General features: G+C 35.0%; 1 protein-coding gene across 11 annotated transcripts in view; it reads right to left on the minus strand.

Annotated features, from left to right (window-relative positions):
* CFAP54 (cilia and flagella associated protein 54) overlaps positions 1–23,606 on the minus strand; it is a 300,555-nt gene that overhangs the window by 197,942 nt on the left and 79,007 nt on the right. For all 11 annotated transcript variants that reach the window (XR_005985335.1, XM_041739196.1, XM_041739195.1 and 8 more), the window contains 5 exons: positions 16,515–16,691; positions 13,124–13,216; positions 12,668–12,853; positions 4,818–4,954; positions 1,083–1,230 (listed from right to left, as the gene is read on the minus strand). Coding sequence is in view for 10 of the 11 variants with exons in the window: in XM_041739196.1 (XP_041595130.1) it covers positions 1,083–1,230; positions 4,818–4,954; positions 12,668–12,853; positions 13,124–13,216; positions 16,515–16,691 (741 nt within the window). In the remaining variant the exon portion in view is untranslated. The remainder of the gene's footprint in view (positions 1–1,082; positions 1,231–4,817; positions 4,955–12,667; positions 12,854–13,123; positions 13,217–16,514; positions 16,692–23,606) is intronic.

Below are 23,606 nucleotides of genomic sequence, written 5' to 3' on the forward strand. Positions count from 1 at the left end.
GGCAACAGTACCTAAGAGAGAAACACAGGAGAAACTAGCCAAAACAGGCAAGATCACACCAGATGTCATCTTTATATTTAGATTCAGAACCAATTTGGGTGGTGGCAAGACAATTAGCTTTGGCATGATTTATGATTCCCTGGATTATGCAAAGAATAATGAACTCAAACATAGACTTGCAAGACATGGCCTGTATGAGAAGAAAAAGACCTCAAGAAAACAGGGAAAGGAATGCAAGAACAGAATGAAGAAGATCAGCGGGACTGCAAAAAACCAATGCTGGTGCTGGCAACAAAGTGAGCTGAAGAATGGACAACAGAAGGAGTTAAGATTCTGCAGTGACTTTGTGCTGATTGTGCAGATATTTCATGAGAGAATTAATAAACTGAGAACTGTAAAAAAAATTTTTGATAAATTGATATGTATCTGCATGAAAATATCTTCAAGATAAATTATAGGGGCACTTGGGTGGCTCAGTAAGTTGAGTGTCTACCTTCAGCTCAGGTCATGATTCCAGAGACCTGGGATTGAATCCCACATTGGGCTCCCTGCTCAGTGGGGAGTCTGCCTCTCCGTATCCCTCTGCCTCTCTGCCCCACTTGTTTTCTCTCTCTCTTGCTCTCTCACTCAAATTTTTTTAAAAAAATTATAAGAAATGTTAAATAAGAAAATTGTGGAATAGCAAAGAGACTGTGATGTCATTTTTATAAAATAATAACTTGCCTATGCATATTTTTAAATATCAGAGATAAAAACAAAACAAAGAAAACAAAATCAGAGTTATTTTTAGTAATAACAGGATTATGATGTATTTCACTTTGTACATTATAACTTTTTGAATATTTGAAATTTATACTACTTTTGTAGAGACACAAAAAATAAATGGAAAAGAAGAAAAAAAATATATGAACTTGGTCCTATGAAACCTATAAGGAATATCAAATAAACCTGCATGATCGTAAAATGACCTCTCAGTCCATTCACAAATCAGGATATGCAATCCCAAAAAAACATGAACTTGAAACATCAAGAAACAAATAAAGGGAAATTGGCACATTTTTGGTCATTTTTAGATTACTTACTTGTTGAGAGGGGAAAATCTCATTGCCTTTAATATTATCACAGAAAAGATTTTCTTCTTTAATTTTAATGTCACTTGTTACAAAAATATTTCTAAGAAAAAGGTATAAGAGGATTGAAGAAGTCTCTGCCAAAATATCTGAATGTAATCTGCAAAAGAAAGTAAATGATGTTACAGGTATACATATAAAATGATTTAGCAGGTAAATGCACCTTTTTAGATTGATCTGTTCTTAATATCTACACAGTGATCTCAAAATAGCAGCAAAACTTTGTGAAACATCTTCTCTCACACTGCTGCTTAAATTAAAATTAAAGATTATGTTTAACAACTAAGAAAATGAAGCTTCTGACATATTGTGTCACAAATACATAAAAATAACTATCAGTAAAATGTTCTGGTTCTAAAGAAGTTTATATACTTCTTTTCTATCAATATCATGAAATCACTATAGATATTCAGAAACTTGGAAAATAGGCCCAATATTTTAATTAATAAACTTTGTGGAAATAAGGGTCACCTATAGCAAGAGCCACCATGGGTACAGAAAAAAAGAAGAAAGAAAGAGGCAGGGAGGGAAGGATGGAGGGAGGCAGAGTCTTAATAACTCTTGGATTATTTTTAATTATCTTTCCTAAATTGCAGTCAACAGTGCCAACCATTAGCAAAACTGTGAAATCTGCAACCTTCCTTCTTTGTTTCCAATATTCCCTTCCTTGCTCTCAGCTTTATTGGTGGCAAACTCTCTCTAAGCTTCAGGTCCACCCTCCATTTCTAAAAAACAAGGAAGGATGTGACATCAGTAATTTATACTTGAGGACAAGCTGCTTCACCACCGTGTTAAACGTGGGAATTATATTTGCTAGGAGAAATTTAGTTCTCTCATTCCTGCAACTCATACTGACTCTCTCTTCACCCACATGATGATCAGTACCTGCACATAGGTAGGCAATGCATCCAAGCTGTTGCCTCTTCGTGGCTCCATTTCCTTCCCTAAAGACTCACACGCTGGCCAGTCATTTCAATAGTGACCTCTCTAGTGCTACAGATCCTGTACCCCTATTTGAAGCCATAAATCAGCATGCCTGCCCTTGCATAGATGTCACTGGCTGCTTTTTTAGCCCTGCTACAATAGTCAGTCACTTATTCACTTATTACCTTCATTTGATTTTTTTTTTCCATTCAAACTAGTGTTTGCCAAATACCTACCACATAGAAAACACTATTCTAGGCCTTGGGTTAATAAAGATGAGTCAATGAGGCCTTAGCCACAAGGAATTGGGCTCTATGACAAATTCACATTATGTGATATGACCTTCGTCATTAGTCCTTTTCAGCAACACTTCCATTATTCCTCATGTCTCTTTGTTCACAATCCCAACAGCGAATGCTCTAAACCTTCTGCTCTCCATCCTTCGTGCTCCTCTATCCTCCTGGCTCTACCACCATGATGTCCTTATCACAGCAATTTGCTTGTATCCTCAGTTTCTCCCTCTCCACTGTCTCCTTCCTCTCCACCCTCAAACATGCTTTCCTTGAGCCTGCCCCCCACCCTCCAGGGGTCTGCCATCCTCCTCTCTACCACCAAACTTCGCACAAGTGATCTTAGCTTATTCCAGTTCTCCATTTTCAATCACTTCTTACCCAACTGCAAAAGGTTTCTGGCCCATTGCACACAAAAAAATAGCCCTCTTGAACTCATCAATGGCCTCCTAATTGCCAATTTTAAAAGCCTTCATCTCAGTTTTTATCCTACCCAACCTTTCTATAGCATTTCTTATTGAGCAAAGCCCCTGCCTGACCTTGCACTAGCATTTAACACTGCAGACCAGTCCTTCCTGGGTGATACTCTCATACTCTCACTTCCCTTGGCAATGTACTTTTCCAGACTTTCACCTGCTGGACTATTCCTTTTTATAGATTAAGTTATGATAGTTGAGTCTTCTTCTTCTTTTTTTTTTTTTTTTTTATTGTAATGGAAGGGTCTGACTTAAGTTTTGATTGCCAAAGCATCTACTTCAAAGAGGCATCCACTTCAAAGATGGCTTTCTCTAATCAAGACATTGACAGTCACACAACTAGATAAAGAGCCAGGCCACCTCTCCCACTGAGGCTCCTTTGTTTTAGAAATCTTGGTTGATTTCAATACATGACAACTGGGGCCATTTGTTTTTTTCTGTTCCCTTGCTTTAAATATACTCTTACTTTTTTAATTCAACAACAAAGAGTGAGCCTATGAAATCCTAGGCACCCTTGACCTCAATAAAAACAGAACCCCAAGCCCCTGATGTCTCTCTCTCTCTTTACCTATGACCTTGCTGTGCGGCCCCAGGTGTGCTGTGTAATTTCCAGATCCTGTAAGTAACAAACTTTTATTTTTTTCAAAATTTCCAGATGGTTATTGCTGAAGGGCATCTTGCAATCATAAGAAGAACCACAAGGGCTGGTTCAGATACAGCATTGGTTATTGACAGGCTGAGACCAGCACAAAATATTTTCAGTACCCTTCCTTGGTTCCATCTCCTTGCTTCAGCCTCTTAAGTGTAAGCAATGGCCACCGTTCAACTCCAGCTTCTATCTTTTCTGCTAAACAGTTCTTCCTTGGGAGATAGCACTCGTCAAAACTTCAATGATGACCTCATGGACATTTTCTCAATCTATCTCCAGCCTTCACCTCTCTCCTAAGTGTCAGTACTAAATATTCAACCACCTACTGGGCACCTTATATCCACAAAGGCATCCTGCTGGAAAACTAAGCTCAAAATATTTCCTATCAAATCCATTATCTCTTCCAAAAACTTATCCCAACTCTCTCATTCCCCTAGGACACACTATAGGCCTGTCTGCCAGTCAGGTAACAACAGCAATCCCAGTCAACTTCACTACTTCTACTCTCTTGTCCCCATGTCACATAAAAGCTTCCAAGCTCTGTGTCTTCCTTTTCTAAAGTGCCTCTCAAATCCATCCTGCATAGCACCTAGCATTTTTGTACATGGATAATGCTAAGTCTACATTTGTTTAATTGAATGGAATTATACCTTTATGTGAATAAGCAGTATCAAAGTCTTGCCTCAACCAGCATGTGCATTTAAGGTCATTATCTTTGAGGAATAAAGGGTTTATCTTCTTGTTAAAGACATTTCAGGCATTAACAAGCAGGTGAAAGAGATTGTTGTTTTGAACTTGTTGAGACAGCCTGAAATCACTAATGCTCATTTCTGAAGCTGTTCTTAATTTTTTTTTTTTTTAAGGAAAAATGGCCATAAAGCAAAGGATGGCCTGTGGTTTTACATGGCTCCTACCAACCCGCTTGCAGTTGCTGATGGTCTAATCCTGGGAGCCTCTTCAAGCAAAGGAAAAACCTTCTTATCCTAACAGCCTACCCATCAGACCATAAATTTAACCCCAACTTGCTTGTTACAAAAGTCCCCAAAGCATATTTGTGTTTTCTAGAATAACCAACATTATCTTGGTTATTATTTGGTATCTTTGTCCCATAGCCTTCACTACTTTAAATTCAGAATGCATCTATATGCCTCCTATGCTTTTTCTGACTCTGGCAAAGAAATTTCTAACAGGAACTCAAGAACTTGGAATGTATATGCTTATTAAAACTTATTAGAAATAGTTTTACATTGACTATCTTAACATGAAATTGAATATTAATTATAGGCTTCACACCCAACATCCATATTCTCAATAAGCATTAATATTTTAAAAGAATATTTCTAATTACCTTCTCTGTGTAATAGTCATTATATTGCTTAAACAAATAACAGATTGTTCATCATGATGTAGTGAAGCAACAAAATAATCCCAAACTGGTGAGAAAACTTTCTTAGACACCTCATAGTTACCAATCTGATAGGCAACCTACAACAAAAAGTACATTATTTTATGCAATGTTTTTATTTGTGAAATTTATCTTTTAAACAAGAATTTTGAGACAGTCTGCTCACACATTAGTTTCATACACAGTTATTCACATTTGTTGTTTTGTTCTACAGAGCCACAGTAAGGTATTGATAGCCACTGGCAAGGGAGGCAGGCACATTTTGAAATCTCTTTTATTTCTAAATTGCATGGAAATTTGAAACCCTGTAAGGATGTTTCAAATTCTCATAAGCAAAACAAAGATCACATCTGAGCCAAATTAATTTCATTTCCATCTATCTCGGCAGTGCACTCCATTTATTATAGACACTGTTATAATGAACAATCTGTTCCAAGAGAAACAATCAGATTTCCCAAACCCAAAATATGAAATATACTTCATTCTCTTCTGGTTTAGACTGACACTTTCAGAGCTTTCTGCAACAAAGGGTTCACAGCTAAAAAGAGTGAAAAATAAAACCGAGATGCTTCCAAGAGGCCATGATATGTTTTTAATTCAACACATTCAACATTAGGCAAAATAACTGATTGCACTGGTAAAAACAGAAGCTTACAAGAAGAAAAATCCTCAACTTATCTATTTCTTTTGGTAGAACACATTTCTTTACAGCTATTTCTTAAAATCATTCTGTTCAAATATGTACAACAATATAAAATCTCATCATGAGTTATGTGCTGCTTTAAATCCTTAATGGAAGCAGGTAAGATATAAAGTACAAATAAATTCATTAAATTAAGTATGTAAATGACATGTTGCTAGAATATATTCCACTCAAGGGAATAACTTACAGGGCCAGAATTTTTTAAATCTGCCAACTCCACACTCATAATCAACCAACCAGTAAGGTTTTATGAAGTTTCTACTCTGTGCTAAGCACTGTAAGGATAGGTTCTTCAAAGCTTAAAATGACCTTATACTCCATTAAATTCTAATCAAGTTACAGACATAAAACACATGAAATCACCAGAAAAACCATAAAGAATAACATAATAATTGTGGAGGCTGAGAAAAGGAGAAATGAAGGCTTCGAAAAGGAGTCAGGGCTTGAGTTGAACCCTCAGGTAGGAATAAGGTTCAGATGGGCATAGTTCAGACAGATCCTGAAAAGGATCCAATAATGAAAATCACCATAGTGCATTTAGGAGAGACTGGAAAGACAGGTCAGAATTTGAAGAAAAGCAGGAAGTATGATGGACAGGTAAAACAGGAACGATCTGAGAAGGCCTTGAAAATCAGGTGGAAGTATTTAAAGATGTCCAGGCACTTTACATGCATTACTGTAGTGACTCCCCATTACAGCTTTATGAGGTAAGCTCCATTACCATTCCTATTTTTCAGATAAGGAAACTGAGGTATTAAGAAGTTAAATAATTTGGGACGTGCCTGGGTGGCTCAGCGGTTGAGCGTCTGCCTTTGGCTCGGCGAGTGATCCTCGCTCCAGGGATCAAGTCCCAGGGACCCTGCTTCTCCCTCTGCCTGTGTCTCTGCCTCTCTCTCTCTGTGCCTCTTATGAGTAAATAAATAAAATCTTTAAAAAAAAAATTTTTTTTAAAGAAGTTAAATAACTTGTATAGAACCTGATATTCAGTAAAAAAGGTAGAGCCAAGACTTAGAGTGGTAGATGAGGTCACTTCTCTGGCTGCATTGGTCAAATGAAGGAGGTAGCCTACTGGTCACTAAAACATCATATAATTTAATATATATCATGGAAATTAATAACAAATGATATGTGAGTTGGGTAAAATTATAATTGAATGTTCTTTCTTCTTAAAATAAGTCCTTCTAAAAATAATGGCATTTTCAATTAGTGAACATTGTAAAATAAGGAAAGATGACATGATAAAACTAAGGTTTGTAAATTCATGAGTTTTTGTAGGTTAACAGAGCAATGCCATGACAAGATGGTGACCTGGTAGTACTGAGTTGAATAGACTTTAGAGGGGGTGAGGCTAAAATGAGAAAGAAGAACTAGAAGACTAATGAAATAATTAAGTACAGTAGAGACTTCTTCCTTGATACATGACCTTCTTGTGGCTTCCAGAGCTCCACACTTGACTTTTATTTTCCCTCAATTCCTTATCAGTTGCCTTTGCAAGCTCCTACTCTTGTCCTCACTTTATATTGTATGTCCCAGGGCTCAGTCTCTGGACCTTTCCTCTCTTCTATCTGTACTTATTTCCTCAGTGAAATCATCCAGCACCTTGTCTTTAATGGTCACATGACTACTATCGACTCCTCCTTTCTAGACCTCTCTTCCACACTCCAGATTCATGTATCTCACTGACTACTCAATTGTTCTCTCTGAATATCTAATAAACATCTTACCTCAACATGTCTCAAAATGAATTCTGATCTCCCTTGGCCCCAAATCTACACTACCCATAACATTCCCCAACTCAGCTGATATCAAGCCTATCCTTCCAGTTAGTCAACTAAATATCTTAGAGTCATCTTTTATTTTTCTGATTTTATTATTTCCACTAGGAACTCTTAACTCCTCTTCAAAACATATCCAAAATCTGACCACTTCTCACCACACCAACTACTATCACACTGGCCAAGCACTACCATCTCTCATTGGATTACAGAAGTAGATAAGTCCCTCTGCTTCCGTCCCATCTCTATTATGGTCTATTCCTAACATAGCAGCCAGGGTAAGCCTCTGAAAATAGAAGTCACATTACATCATACCACTTCCCAAAAACAAAAACAAAACCTCCCCAACAGTTGCCCATTTCACTCAAACTAAAAGCCAAAATTCTTATAATGACATAGAGGTCTTGTCATGATCTGCTCCCTATCCACCTACTTATCTTTCCCTCTCTAACCAATTATTTTACTCCCCATGGGTCCCTCTGCTCCAGCCACACTGGCCTCCTTGCTGTTTATCAAACATAACCAGGTACGCTTCTGAAAACCATAGAGCTTTTGCCCTAGCTTCTTATGCAGAATGTTCTTACTTCAGAGACCCCCTCCTGCACCTCCTTTAAGTCTCTGCTCAAAACTCACCTTCTAGATGAGCCTTCCTTGATCACCCAATTTAATACTCTGATCTACCTTCCATTTGCTCACTTCACACTTCTAATTCCTTTGGCCATACTCTACTTTTTCCTCCCACAGAATTTATCTTGTAACATGCTAGGTAATTTACTTATTTACTTTGTTGTTTATTACCTAACTCTTATGATATTTTGTTCACTTTGCTTAGAACAGTGGTTCTCAAAGTATGATCCCTGGACCATCAATGAGCATCAACATCACCTAGGAACTTATTGGAAATGTAAAATTCTGGGCCCTACCCCAGACCTAGTAAATCAAAAACTCTGGTGGCAGGGCACAACAATCTGTTTAACCAGCACTGAAGGCGCACGTTCAAGGTTTAGAATCACTAGCCTGGAGCAGTGCGTAGCACAGAGCAAGCGCACAATAATAACATGTTAAATAAATTTTAAAACCTTCTTTTTGTAGTAATTTGCCTCTACCCACAGAAGAGGAAACTCAGCAATTCTACTATAGCACAATTGACTGCCCCAGGGTAAGTGCCTGACCCAAGCTGAATGTTTTATAGCCCGCTCTGCAAAGCAAGATGGATCCCCACACAAAATGTAGTTCTGCTGTCAAGGCTAAAGGCACTACATGCACCATGAGAATTTCAGAGAAAGTTTATTATTCACACAAGGAGCTCCCAGGGAGTGTTGGGCAGGCACTAGCAGGCCTGGGAAGAAATGGGTTGGGCCTTGATTAGTGGCTAAAGGAAGGAAGAGATAGGAATAAGAAAAGCTACTGACACCTGGAAGATTTAAATTTCAAAGGTGAGCTCACAGATCTCCTATCAGCCTGCCTATGAATGGAACCAAAGGTAAAAAGAGGGGTGAGATTTAAAAACAAGTCAGTAGTCAAACATCAAAAAAGAAGTCAGACTCATTTTATTTGGTGGACTACTCAGAATTTCTTTCCTAGGAATCTAGAATCCAGGTTAGGAGCTAGCCAACCTGGCTAGGCAGTCTCTGTTATAGCTGCAATTGAGAGAGATAAAAATGCAGGGGCTGCCATTTTTCCATTAGAGATAGAAAAGTGAATAAAGTCAGTCTTTAGGAGAAGAAAAAAAAGAAAAGAAGCAGATGTACACAGAGAACCAAAGGTAGGAGACCTACAGCGGCCAGGGATCACAGTCTTCCCAGGGCCTGGCTGCATTCTCCCAAGTCAGGCTGATTCCCTCAACTTGCAATCGGAGCCCTAAAGGAAACAGTAAATCCAAGTTACCTAAATATAGGTTATCGTTGTGGTAATGAGATTGATAAAAAAGATAGTTCAAAGAAAGAAGAACTGACATCTAGCACAGAACCTAGGACAAAACAGACAATAAGTAATTCATCAATAAACAGATGAGTAGAGAGAATAGCAATATTCAGTTGGAGGATGAGAGGAAAAAGAAGAGTTGAGACTTCTTTAAAAAGCTTTAAAAACTGGATAACTATCTTTTGCCTGGTAGACTTATTGTTTTTAATTTGGTCATAGAGAAAAGGCAACTCTATCAGAGTTTCAATTAATTTATATATAAAGTGAAAAAAAAGTATGAATTTCATTCTCCTGCCACCACTATTACTGACGGACAACTCTACTGCCTAACTGATCATCAAGACCCACTGAGCAACAACCTAGGCAGAGAAGAGAGAGCAGAAACATGGACTCTAGAAGAACTTGTTGGAGGTTGAATACATGACTTCCTTGAACCTGAACGGAGCAGTAGAAAGGTAAGTGCTGGTGTCAGGCTTACCATCCACTACCCAAATAACCTTGGGTTACTTAATTATATGACCTCCCTGAGATACCCTTTCTCAAATAAAATGACAGGGGAAGGATTATATTTATCTCACTTTCCTCAACTATAAAATGAAAGTAATACCACTACCTCACTAGTTATTATAATAAACATAATAATGAATTTTTAAATTTAAAACTACATTTTAAATTTAAATTTAAATTTTAAATTTTAAACTACATAGTAGTTTTTAAATAAATGATATTCCCCATTTCTTTTTCTCAACAAGCCATTATGCCCACTCATTATTTGATTGAGTAGTTCAATAACCCAGTACACGACATTGGTCTTATATCCATTTTAGAGATAGGGAAATTGAGACCAAGTAATATGCCTAAAATCCTAAAATCCTGCTCATAGGTTTCTAATTTTCTATGTTTTATATTACCTAGATATTCATGACTTAAAGGGGAAAAATAAAAACAAATGAAGCTATAAAAAGGAGGAAATTAGAAAGTATCTGTAGAAAATAATCATTCATCAGGGTTCCTCAATTTTCCAGATAAATTAATAGTTTTCTACATTAAGGGGAAACCTAGTTAAGACTCCACTGATTTTAATATCTACAGAATAACAATGAGTTGAAAGTAAACCTAAAATTCCAAGCCAAGTTAAGCATAGGCATTTGGTGAAATGTCTCTATATCTTACTATAAAATATATATGATTTCTTTAAAGATTTATTTATTTGTGAGAGAAAGAAAGGAGCAAGGCAAGGGGGAGAATGAGAGGGGCAGACTCCTGACTGATCATGGAGCCTGATGAGAGGCTCAATCCCAGGACCATAAGATTATGATCTGAGCCAAAACCAAGAGCTGGACGCTCAAACGACTGAGCCACCAGGCACCCCTATAATATTTTTAAGAACTTATTAAGAAATTATCCTGAAACTAAAAACTAACCAGTCTTATGAAAAATAGATTGCAATTCCAAAGGAAAGATACATTTTTTTGCTAGAACTTAAAGGCTTAAACTTGAGCTGTAAATTAAGTTTTACTAAGCTTACTAAGTAAGAAAATTTTGCTTCAGTCACTTAACATTATGAGAGAGAATGCTCATATACTATCATAAATGAACACAGTACTGCAAATATAGTGTCAATAATGAAACATTGGTCATTACTTTATGACACTTCTCATTATTCCAGTAGAATAGCTTGGACTTGGTTTTATTAACTTTTCAATGAAAGTTCTGCCAAATGAAACCCAAAAGTCAAACCTCCCTGGAGAAAAATTAGGCCTTGATAAAATATTCGGTTCCTCACTTTGAAATAACTCCATCACTGCAAATTAGGGAATATATTAGATTCCAAAGAAATAAAAACATCAGAAAACCATGAGCCAATATGACATGCTAAACCAATGCTAGACAAATCCTAGCAATTCTCTCGATTTAATTTTCTTTGAAAAATATGAGAATATAAAATACCATTAAGATCTTAGCTTATTATACTAATCAACTATTAAGAGAAAAATAATAGCACAATAGAAACGTGATAAAATTTAAAATAGTCATCATTTCTAGAGCCAACGATAGGCTTAAAATTAGATTCTAGAGACTTAGGTCAATGAGTCATTCTTCCTTGTGTCCTATTCACTGGTGATCTGTTTTATAAGGCAGGCAATCATTTCAGCAAAAATGTTAATTCATGAGTATATTCATAACTAAAAATAATATTTACTAAGTGCCTACTGTGTGACAAGTGCACTGGTTAAACATAATCCCATTTAATACTCATAATACCTCTGGGAGGTAACCACTATTATTATTCCCACTTCATACATTAAAGTTGCTTGCTTAAAATCATGTAGCTAACGTGAGGAACTGGAACTTGAACTCAGGCCTGTGTGTCTGGAAATTTCACTTCTGTAAATCTAACCCAAAAAAGTAATCATGGATGCAGATAGAGATTCATATACCAAGACATGCATCACAGCTTTGTTTATAATAGCAAAAGACTTTTGAAAAAAATCAAAATGCCCACCAGTTAAGATTACTAAGTAAACTATGATCTATCTGTAAGATGCAGTATCGTTAAAAGAGGCAATACCTTTATAAGACACAGGTGTTAAAAATTATGCTGTGGAGGAATACTTAATGGAATGAAAAAAATGTCAATTATATATATTTTTTTTTCAATTATATATTAAATGAAAATATCAGGATATAAAATTATATGCTGTGATTAGATTATATATTACACATAAATTCAAACACGTGTATATATAAAAATGTGCGTGTATATAAAATTGTATACACACACACACACACAACAAATGGAAAGATAGCTCTGGATCAGGGTTTCTCCATCTTGGCACTACTGACATTTGGGGCGGACTTTGTCATTCCTTGTTAGGGAGAACTGTCCTTTGCATTGGAGAGTGCTTTTCAACATTCCTGGGGTCTACCCACTAGATGCCAGAAGCACCCTTCTAGGTTATGACAACTAAAAATGTCTCCAGACATTGACAAATGTCCCCTGGGGACCAAAACTGTGCCAAGTTAAGAACTGCTACTCTGGATGATAGGATAATAGATAACATTTATTTTCTTCTTTGTACATTTCAGTATTTTCTAAATTTCTAAAATTAAATTTAAAATTAAATTAAATTCAAAATTAAATTTTACAATAGCATTTTTTTCCTGGATACATTTGTAATCCAAGAAAAAAATGCTACTGTAAAAATCAATCTCACTAAAAAGAGAAGGAATGATTCCAATTTTTATGAGACTAAACTGCAGTAATGGAAATATGTATTACAAGAGCTTTAGAATATCCACTGTGATTTTTTTTCCCATTAGAAATTACTTAGTAACAGCTTAAGAGAAAAAAAAACATAGAGGAAAAAATTAGCAGAAATTTCTTCTACCTGAGTCAAGAACATCCGAGCAGTAACAGCAGAAAGAGGTGGATAAACCAGAATTGGTTTAGTTGTCTCCCCAACAGCATCACCAATAAGCTTCCCATTAGAAGAATAAGCAGCAATTGCAAAGACATATTTTTCATTAGTTTCTAAACCTTTCACTTCAAAAATGCTTTTACCATCAGCTGGTATCTGTTAACAAAAACATATTTCAAGTTTATATATGGGAAACTGAAGTAATATGACTTTAAAAATATAATTAAATAACCCTTCTATATAAAATAAATAAATAAAACCATTGTATTTACTGTTGGATTTGAGTTAGGACTTAAATTGAAATTAGAGAAATTCACTGAAATAATGATAGTAGAAGGGGATAAAAAAAAAACATTCAGTTGTCATTAATAAGACTTTTGACAAGATTTCCTGACCTTTAGAGGTTTTTTTTTTAATTTGACATACCGCTTCTCCTGAGTTTGGGAGATGATTATTGTTTAGCCTTACTTTTCCATAGCTCCCTTCTGCTTTGCAACCCAAAATACAGTACCAGGAAACCTGCCAAGGAGAGAGATGAACCCATCATCCATAGTCTGTCTAACAAAGCATTCAATTGCTTTTATCAAGATGTGACACTTAGTTGTGATGAGCACCAGCTATTGTATGGAAGTGCTGAAACAATAAATTATACACCTGAAACTAATATTACACTGTATATTGAGTAACTGGAATTTAAATAAATCTTAAAAAAAAAACAAAAAAGATGTGGCAAGAGGAATACTTTTCCAAATAAAAATATAACTATTTGAGTTTTAAAACATGGAACCTAAGTTTACAAATATACTTAGGCTTAATCTTGAAAAAATAAAGACAAATATAGGGCTCATTTTATCTGGGACTACAAAAACTATTATTCATTATTGATTATTTTAACTACCATTAAATGAGCAGTTTCTATGTACAAAGTAATATTAGGAAATTTACATAAACGTTCTAATATTTGCAACATCCCTCTGAAATGGGATTACTGTGGTCACTTTGCTTTACAGGAAATGGAGAAACAGAAATGCTCGATAACTTGCCCAAGATCAGATAATAGCATGATATTTGATAATTCTTAAATACAGAAAGATACCAAAAACAAAATGCTAATTCTACAAAACACAAACTTAAACTTAATTAAATGATTAGAATTGATTCTTCTGCCCAAGATGTCAAAATAATGGAGAGTCCTCAGTGAAAGGAGGGAAAAGGGAGTAAGTTGATACCTAACGGAATAGCATTATGAAGGAGCCATATTGTCCTGAGGTTGGGATTGGATGGGTTGTCATCATGTGTCATTCCCTTTTCCCCAGAGGCTCCTCTTCCCAACATCTCAACACCTAAATGATAAGGAAAACTGGGAAGAAGGGAAAATGTAATTGTCTCTAAGAAGCAACTATCTAAAAAAAAAAAAAAAAAAAAAAAAAAAAACAACTATCTCTGTAGCTTAGCTTAGCTATTTCTTCCTCTAGGTCAACAGAAAAATCCTAATGGTGTCTTGTCTGCACGACTAGTTCTCAACCCTGACTGTGCAGAGAAATACTGTTACTGTTTTCACAGAACCAACCATTTTTCTAAATTACATATACCAAGCCTTCCTGGCCTCAATGAATTAGAGTTTCTGGTAGAGGTGTCCAAACTTTTATGTCTATACAGAAAACTGCTCAGGTAATTAAGGGACGCTTGACAAAGGTAGAACTCCAAGGACAGAGACACAGCATTGAAAGAACTTGGAAGCTGGAAGCCAAGAGGGGGGAAAAAAATCAAATGAATTTCAGAAGAAATTTAAAAACTAACTTTTCATGCAAAAAGAGTACCATTTTACAAAAAGGGGGAGGGGGCTGGAGGCAGAAAGATCGTGTTATATGACTTAAATTATTATTTTCTCTAGGTTAAGCTCTCTATATAAATCAGAATTTGAAGGGTAAAATTCTCTCTAAAAGCATTTTTAGAAGCAGGATATATATTCCTATTTTGCTCCACAAATGAAGACATCTTAGTTTGTGTAACTATAAGGAGCAATGTGTAATTAGAATCTATACAAGAGTAAAGATACCATGAACAAATGAGCACTAACTTTAGAAGTAAAAGTTTATTAATAACATCAGCATTTTCAACTATTAAAATAGATTTTAATAAAACAAATGCTTTAAAAAGAGATTTTAATAAAAAAAGATGGCTGAACCCTCTAACCAGAAATCTTATTTAAGCCCACAGCACCATCTAGTGTTGGTGAGTATGTAATAAATTCGTGGAGCACACAACTCTACTAATGTATAATATATATAAAACTTCACATAATGTGCTAAGTGGCAGGTCCTACAACTACAGGTCCGATATGAAATACTTGTATCTTCCTATTTCTAAGCATTATGAAGTAATATAATCGAGTCACTAATTTGAAATACAAAAAAATATATATTTTGATTAAATAAACCAGAACATTTGAATAAAAACAAAGAAAAACTCTTGGTAAGGCATCCAGTCTTAGCTATATACTGAATTTCCAAAATCAGCAAATACTCATTCTTAAACAGATCCAAAAAAAAATCTAAAGTTGAACTTTAAAAATGCTAGCAATTGCAATAATGCATTGATGACAACACTGTTAGCTGTAAGATGAATATTACTTCTATTTACCCAATTATAAAACATTATAAAGGTGGTATTGCTTCTCACTAATGTCCATATCTCATTTAGTCTGCAGCTCCTCAAAGAATGGAATCAAACTTTGTGATTATTTTTATATCTCAATTATCTCACACAGAGCTGGACAGATAAGAGATACTCAATAATGCTCAATGGACAAAATTTATGAAAAAGTCATCAAATAATATAATCACATTCTATACCATCATTAATTGTTTTAAGCAAACTTTACTACACATGTTTTATATAAGATATGGAGGGATGTCAACTAATATGACAGGACTGTCATATATTATTTCATTTAATTTTCACAGCAAATGTATTTTACAAATAAAAACACCACTACCACCTCTCAAAGTATATTTAGGTTTCCTAAGGTCATACTGCTAATAAGTGGTGTCTGATTTTAAAGCCCGTGCCCTTTCCACAATACCAAGTTGATATAAGTTCAAGCAGAATATCCTAAAGACAAACACAAAACTTTTTTATACTACATCAAAGAGCATGTTGTTGATCATCCAGAGGAAAATTTAACATTTAAAATATAAATCAAATGGAACGCTTGTGAGGACACTAAATTTCAAGTTAGAGTCACACTTAGGCCAAGTTCCAAGGCACTGGGGATGAGAGCAAGAGTTCATTCTTCAATAATACATAAAGATTTATGACTTACAATATGGCTGGAATTGTCATTTGTTTGCATAAAGAGAATCCTCATTTACTCAGAGAACTCTAGGAAGAACCCCCAAATCTGCTATCCCCAAATTTCCTCATCTCCATCATTGGCTCTGAGAGTAACTTCTATCCTCTTCAAATGCCTGTTTCCAGTTCAGCTGAGCACTTCATCTTGAAAACACTAGGATGTCAGCATAGGGCTACCCCATGGTGACTAAGATATGTAAGAGAGAAATGCTTCTCCACTGTTTATTCTTACTATATATTTGGGTATAACAAGGCTAAATAGAACATAAAAGAAAATAGCACAAAGAGGAAAGGTCTTGAAGAAGCTAAGTATAGTTAAGATAATACAATACTAATCCTAGTGTTCGATGCTTATAAATAAGACTATTCAAGTCCTAAGAGCAAGGAAAGTATCAATCATGATAGTCATAAAAGTACTTGTGTTGCTTTACCTGAAATAAAGATCATAATTAGGGCAACATACCTTAACATCTGAAATAAATGGAGCAGGTTTCAATGTCACAGAACAATGAGTTCGGGATAGCAGGATAGGTGGGGGAGGGATTCTGCTTTTCTTTCTTTTTGAACTTTCCACATATTTTTGATATGAATATAGGGTATTTTGTTCTGCTTCAGTCTTCTCAATTAAAGAATATGCTTCCTGCAATAAAGTGTGAACATAGAAAAATACATTTCAAGATCTGAACTGTGTATTTGTAGAATTCTGGTAATGTTAAGCAACATTATCTTGCTATATGTAGCTTTTTGAGCCTGTGTTATACATATTTCAAGCACTGAATGATTTTACAGAAGTAAAAAGTAGCTACTAAATAAGACTAAGTAAAAATTAGCCATAAATTAAATAAAGCAATGGAGTCATATGTCTAATATGTTTATCATCATTATATTAATATCAGACATTTCATTTTCATATCAGACCCTCTGAATACTTATCATATTTCACTGTCCTTAGAAAACTCATAGCACAATCATCTACATTTATACCAATGAACTGTACACCTACCCTTACTTAATGCAACTTGAAATGTGACTCTCAAGTAATAAGACTACTGGTGGGGGATCCCTGGGTGGCTCAGCAGTTTAGCGCCTGCCTTCAGTCCAGGGCGTGATCCTAGAGTCCTGGGATCGAGTCCCATGTCAGACTCCTTACATGGAGCCTGCTTCTCCCTCTGCCTGTGTCTCTGCCTCTCTGTGTGTGTGTCTCTCATGAATAAATAAATAAAATCTTTAAAAAATAATAATAAAACTACTGGCATATGTGATTTATGAAATGAATATTATCAACAGTTTCCTGCTATCAGAAAGAAGAAATAAAAACACTTATTCTGTAAACCTGAAAGAAAAGTAATCCCCACTTCAAAAAGTAACAATATGGAGGGATAACAAATAAAACAAAAACATAAAAGTCTGAAGATCTGAATATTTCCAAAGAAAGTCTAAATATGTCATCAATAATAATGCATGTAAATGGGTTAAACTTGTCTTTTAAATTAAAAGGCAAAAGATTCTTTAACTGAGCTCCAAAGCAAAAATCCATGTAAAGATTAAAATTAAATGGTAATAGAGAAGAAATTGCCTTTCCAACAAATGGTACTAGGACAATTAGATGTCCAAATGCAAAAGTAATAAAATTGTCCCCCTACATCACACTATATACAAATATTAACTCAACATGAATTACAGACCCAAATGTAAGTGGTAAAATTATAAAATTCTTAAAAGGAAACATGAGTAAATCTTCATAACTTTGGGTTAGGCAATGATTTCTTAGATATGACACCAGAAGGAAACACACACACACACACACACACACACACACACAAAAGTAGATAAACTAAACTTCATCAAAATTAAACATTTCAAATGATATCATCAAGAAAGTAAACAGACAACCAACAGAATGAGAGAAAATATCTGCAAATCATGTATATGATAAGGGACTTGTATTCAAAATTTATAAAGAACTGTTACAAGTCAATAATAAAGACAAATAACCCCATTAAAAATGGACAAAGGATTTGAGCAGACATTTCTCCAAAGAAGATACATAAATAGCCAATAAGTATAAAAAAGATGCATAACATCATTGATCATTTAGGGATGAAAAAATAGCTAATAAGTACAAAAAAGATGCACAACATCATTGATCATTTACAGATGAAAACACAAAATCAGCAAGCTAATTCAAGAAGTAGAAAACTTGAATGCAGGACAGTCATAGAATATACTGAGAAAGATATCCAAAAAGTTCTCCCCACAGCAATGTCAGCCTCAACTGATCTCATTTTTTACAAATTTCAAAACTTAAGGAACTGATAATTCCTACGCCATTTAAAAATTTTCTAACTACAGAGAAAGATGGCTGCTCAAATAATTTTACAAAATTATAACTTTGGTAAGAAAACTTGAAAAATGACTGCACTTAAAACATAAAGCAATCTTCTTTGAACATAAATGCAAACATTTGTAATAAAATACTAATACATGGAATCTATCAATATATTAAAGAAATAACATACTGTAATTATATTCTCTATCTCCCAGAAATATATGGATAATTTAATACCAGGAAGTCTATGATCACAATTTAATTTATCTATAAATCAAATGAGAAAAAAAATATGATTACAGGCTCAACGGCCAAAAAAATATTTTAACTTCTTTAACATTCACTGCTAATTTTTTTTAAAAAAGAAGAGGTCAATAAGGAAATGAAATAAATCTTAAGATAAATTAAAATGGAAACACAACATACTAAACCCTATGGGATGCAGCCAAAAGCAGTTCTAAGAAGGATGCTTATAGTACAAATGCTTATATTAAGAAAAAAGAAAGATCTGGGGTGCCTGGGGGGGCACAGTCAGTTAAGTGTCCAACTCTTGGTTTCTGCTCAGATTGTAAGATTGAGCCCCACAGCAAGCTCCATGCTCAGCATGGAGTCTGCTTAGGACACTGTGTCCCTCTCTCTCTGTCCTTCCCCCTGCTCTCTCACTCTCTCCCTCTCAAATAAAAATAAATAAATCTTTTTTTTAAAAAAATAGGTCTGAAATAAACACTTCAAGGAAACCTGAAAAAGAGTAAAAAAAAAAAATGAGCCCAAATTTAGTATAAGGAAGGAAATAACACAAATCAGAAGAGAAATAAATGAAGTAGAGACCAGAAAGATAATAGAAAAGATAGACTAAAATAAGAGCCAAGTTCTTGAAAGATAAAACTGACAAACTTCTAGCTAGACTAAGAGAAAGAGAAAAGACTCAGATAAATTAGATCAGAAATGAAAGAGGAGACACTACAACTGATATCACCTAAGTACAAAGAATCATAAGTGGCTACTATGAACATTTTACACCAACAAACCGGATAACCTTAGAAGAAACTGGTAACTAGAAACACACAGCTTACCAAATTGAATCATGGAGAAATAGAAAATATGAGCAGCCCAATAACAAGTAAGAAGATGAGTCAGTAGTCAAAAACCACCCAAAAAAGAAAAGAACAGAATCAGATGATTTAACTGGTGAATTCTAACAAAAATTTAAAGAATTAATGCCAATCATTCTCAAACTCTTCCAAAAAATTAGAGAAGAGGGACTTCCAAATTGATTTTAAGAGGCCAGCAGGACTCTGATACCAAAACTAGTCAAGGACACTATGCAAAAAGAAAACTACAGCTCTACATACCTGATGAATATAGATACAAAAATCCTCAGAGCAAACCAAATTCAATAGTACATTAAAAGGATCATACACCATGATGAAGCAGGATTATTCCTTAGAGGCAAGGATGGCTCAACATAAATGTAATACAAATTAATAAATCTGATATACCACATTCACAAAATATATAAAAATAATATGATCATTTCAATAGATTCAGGAAAAGAAAGTTGATAAAATTCAACATCCCTTTATGATTTTAAAAAAACTCTCCACAAACTGGATATAGAAGGAACATATCTCAAAATAATAAAAGTCTTATACGACATACCTACTGCTAACATTATACTCAATGGTAAAAGGTTGAAAGCATTCCCATAAAGATCGAACAAGACAAGTGCCCACTCTTATCACTCCTCTTCAACATGGTACCAGATATCCTAGCCAAAGCAATCATTAAAAGGTATCTAAATCAAAAAGAAAGATGCAAGGGATCCCTGGGTGGCGCAGCGGTTTGGCGCCTGCCTTTGGCCCAGGGCGCGATCCTGGAGACCCGGGATCAAATCCCACGTCAGGCTCCCGGTGCATGGAGCCTGCTTCTCCCTCTGCCTGTGTCTCTGATCTCTCTCTCCCTCTCTCTATTATGAATAAATAAATAAAAATTAAAAAAAAAAAGATGCAAATTATCTCTGTTTACAGATGACACAACTGTATATATAGAAAACTGTAGACTCCACCAAAACACTGTTAGGACCAAAAAACAAATTCAGTAAATTTGCAGGATCCAAAATCAACATACAAAAATCAGTTGTATTTCTATACACTAATAACAAATATCCAAAAAATTAAGAAAACAATCCCATTTATAATAGTATCAAAAACAAGAAAATAGGAAAAAATTAACCAAGAAGGGAAAAAAAAAGCCTGAGCACTGAAAACTATAAAATATTTATGGAAGAGATTTAAAAAGACACAAATAAATGGAAAAACACCCCATGGTCATAGATAGGAAGAATTAATATTGTTGAAATCCCCATACAACCCAAAATGATCTATAAATTTAATGCAACATCTATCAAAATTCCAATAGCATTTTTCACATAAATAGAAAAAGCAATCCTAAAATTCATATAGAATGACAAAAGATTCTAATAGTTAAAACAGGCTTGAGCAAGAAGAGCAACACTGGAGATACCACTTTAGTAATAAAAAAGATATGGTATTAAAAGAAAGTCAGGGACAAAGAAAGCATGGGAAGGAGGGAGGTGGGGGTGGGGGGGAAGGAAAGAAATAGAATAAAATAGAGAGCCCAGAAATATGGTCAACTAATTTTTGACAAAGTTGCCAAGAATATACAATGAGGATAGTCTCTTCTATAAATGGTGTCGGGAAAAGTGGATATCCATTTCCAGAAGAATGAAATTAGACCCTTGTCTTAATATACACAAAAATCAACTCAAAATGCATTAGAAACTTAAATATAAGACCTGAAACCATAAAATTCCTAGGGAAATAAGACATAAAGGAAAAGCTCTTTGATATTGGTTTTGGCAACAATTTTTCAGATCCTACAGCAGAAATATAGTCAACAAAAATAAAAATAAATAAGCTAAAATGCTTCTTCACTGCATTGGAAACAGTTAACAAAATGAAAAGGCAACCTATGGAATTGTAGAAAACATTTGTAAACTAAACATTCAATAAGGGTTTGCTATGCAAAATAAAAGTAACTCAACTCAATAGTAATCAATCAATCAAATGATTTTAAAATGGGCAAAAAACCTGAGTAGACATTTTTCTTAAAAAAAAGGACATTCAAATGACCAACAGGTACATGAAAAGATGCTCAACATCACCAATCATCAGGGAAATGCAAACCAAATCACCATGAGATAGCACCTCATACTTGTTAGGATGTCTATTATCAAGAAGACAAATGATAACAAATGTTGGTGAAGATATGGAGAAAATACAATACTTCTAAAATATTGGTAAGGATGTGAACTGATACAACCAATATGATAAACAGAATGGGGGCTGCTCAAAAAATTAAAAATAGAAGCATCATATGATCCAGCAATCCTACTTCTGGGTATTTATCCAAAGGAAATGAAATCATTATCTCAAAGAGATATCTCCACTCTTATGTTCATTGCAGCATTACTCACAACAGCCAAGATATGAAAACAATCAGTCTACTGATAGATGAACAGATAAAGAAAATGTGTCACACATATACAATAGAATATCATTCGGCCTTAGAAAAGGAAACCCTGCCATTTGAGACAGTATGTATGACCTTGAGGGCATTAATGCTAAGTTAAATGAGCCAGATGGAGGAAGAGAAATACTATATGGATGGTATTATGTATGTGTGTAACCTAAAAACAGAAAGTAGAATGGTGGTTGCCAAGGGCAAGGAGTCAGGGAGGGGAATGGGGAGATCTGGGTCAAGGAACACAAACTTCCAGTTATAAAGTTCAGAAGATCTAATGTACAGCATGGTGACTACACTTAGTAACAGTGTACTTGAAATTTTCAAAGAAACAGATCTTAAGTGTTCTCACTCAAAAAAAAAAAAAAGGGTAACTTACTCTGCCATTAAAAAGAATGAAATCTTGCCATTTGCAACCATGTGGGTAGAACTGGAAGGTGTTATGCTTAGCAAAATAAGTCAGTCAGAGAAAGGCAAATATCATATGATTGTACTCATACGTGGAATAAATAAAACAGATGAACATATGGGAAGGGAAGGAAAAATAAAGTAAGATGAAATCAAAGGCGGAGACAAACCAAAAGAGACTCTTAACTATAGGGAACAAACAGGGCTGTTGGAGGGGTGGTGGTAGGAAGATGGGGTAATTAGGTGAAGGGCATTAATGCGATGAGCTCAGATGCGATGAGCACTGAGTGTTGTTTATTTTTAAGACTTTATTTATTCATGAGACACAGAGAGAGAGAGAGGCAGAGACACAGGCAGAGGGAGAAGCAGGCCCCATGCAGGGATCCCAATGCGGGACAAGATCCCAGGATCCCAGGATCACGCCCTGAGCTGAAGGCAGACACTGAACCACTGAGCCACCCTGGGTGTTACATGCAATTGATGGGTGGCATCCCACCACTGGGTGTTACATGCAATTGATGAATCACTAAATTCTACTTCCAAAACTAATAATACAGTATATGTTAGTTAAAGTGAATTTAAATAAACATTTTTTAAAGGTAACTATATATGATATGATACATGTGTTAATTAAGCTGCCTGTGGTAATCATTTCAAAATGTACAGTAATCCCCACTTATCCACAGGGATACATTGCAAGATGCCTCAAGCCACCGACAGTATCAAACCCTATATATACTATGTTTTTTATACATACATATGATAAAATTAATTTCTAAATTAGACACAGTAAGGGCTTAACAATAACTAAAAATAGAACAATTTTAACAATATATTGCAATAAAAGTTACATAAATGTGTTCTCTCCATCTCAAAATATCTTATTGTATTGCACTCACCCTCCTCCTGTAATAATGTGAGAAAATAAAAAGTCTACATGATGAGATGAAGTGAGGTAAATGATGTAGACACAGTGACGTAGCATGAGGCTACTACTGACCTTCTGATGATGCTTCAGAAGGATAATCATCTGCTTCCCGACTGTGGTTGACTGAGGGTAACTGAAACTGCAGAAGGCTAAACCACGGATCAGAGGAGACTATTTTACACACATATATATGTATATATATCATGCTGTACATTCTAAATATATTACAGATTTATTTGCCAATTATGCCTCAGTAAAGTGGGGGGAGGAAGTGGCCAACCTCAATAAGCTAGGAAAGCTCTTTCTTTAGCTGAGAAAAAATATTAATTTTAGCCAATAGTGAAAAT

Source organism: Vulpes lagopus, chromosome 23 (assembly GCF_018345385.1).
Source record: "Vulpes lagopus strain Blue_001 chromosome 23, ASM1834538v1, whole genome shotgun sequence".
Classification (NCBI taxonomy): Eukaryota; Metazoa; Chordata; class Mammalia; order Carnivora; family Canidae; genus Vulpes; species Vulpes lagopus.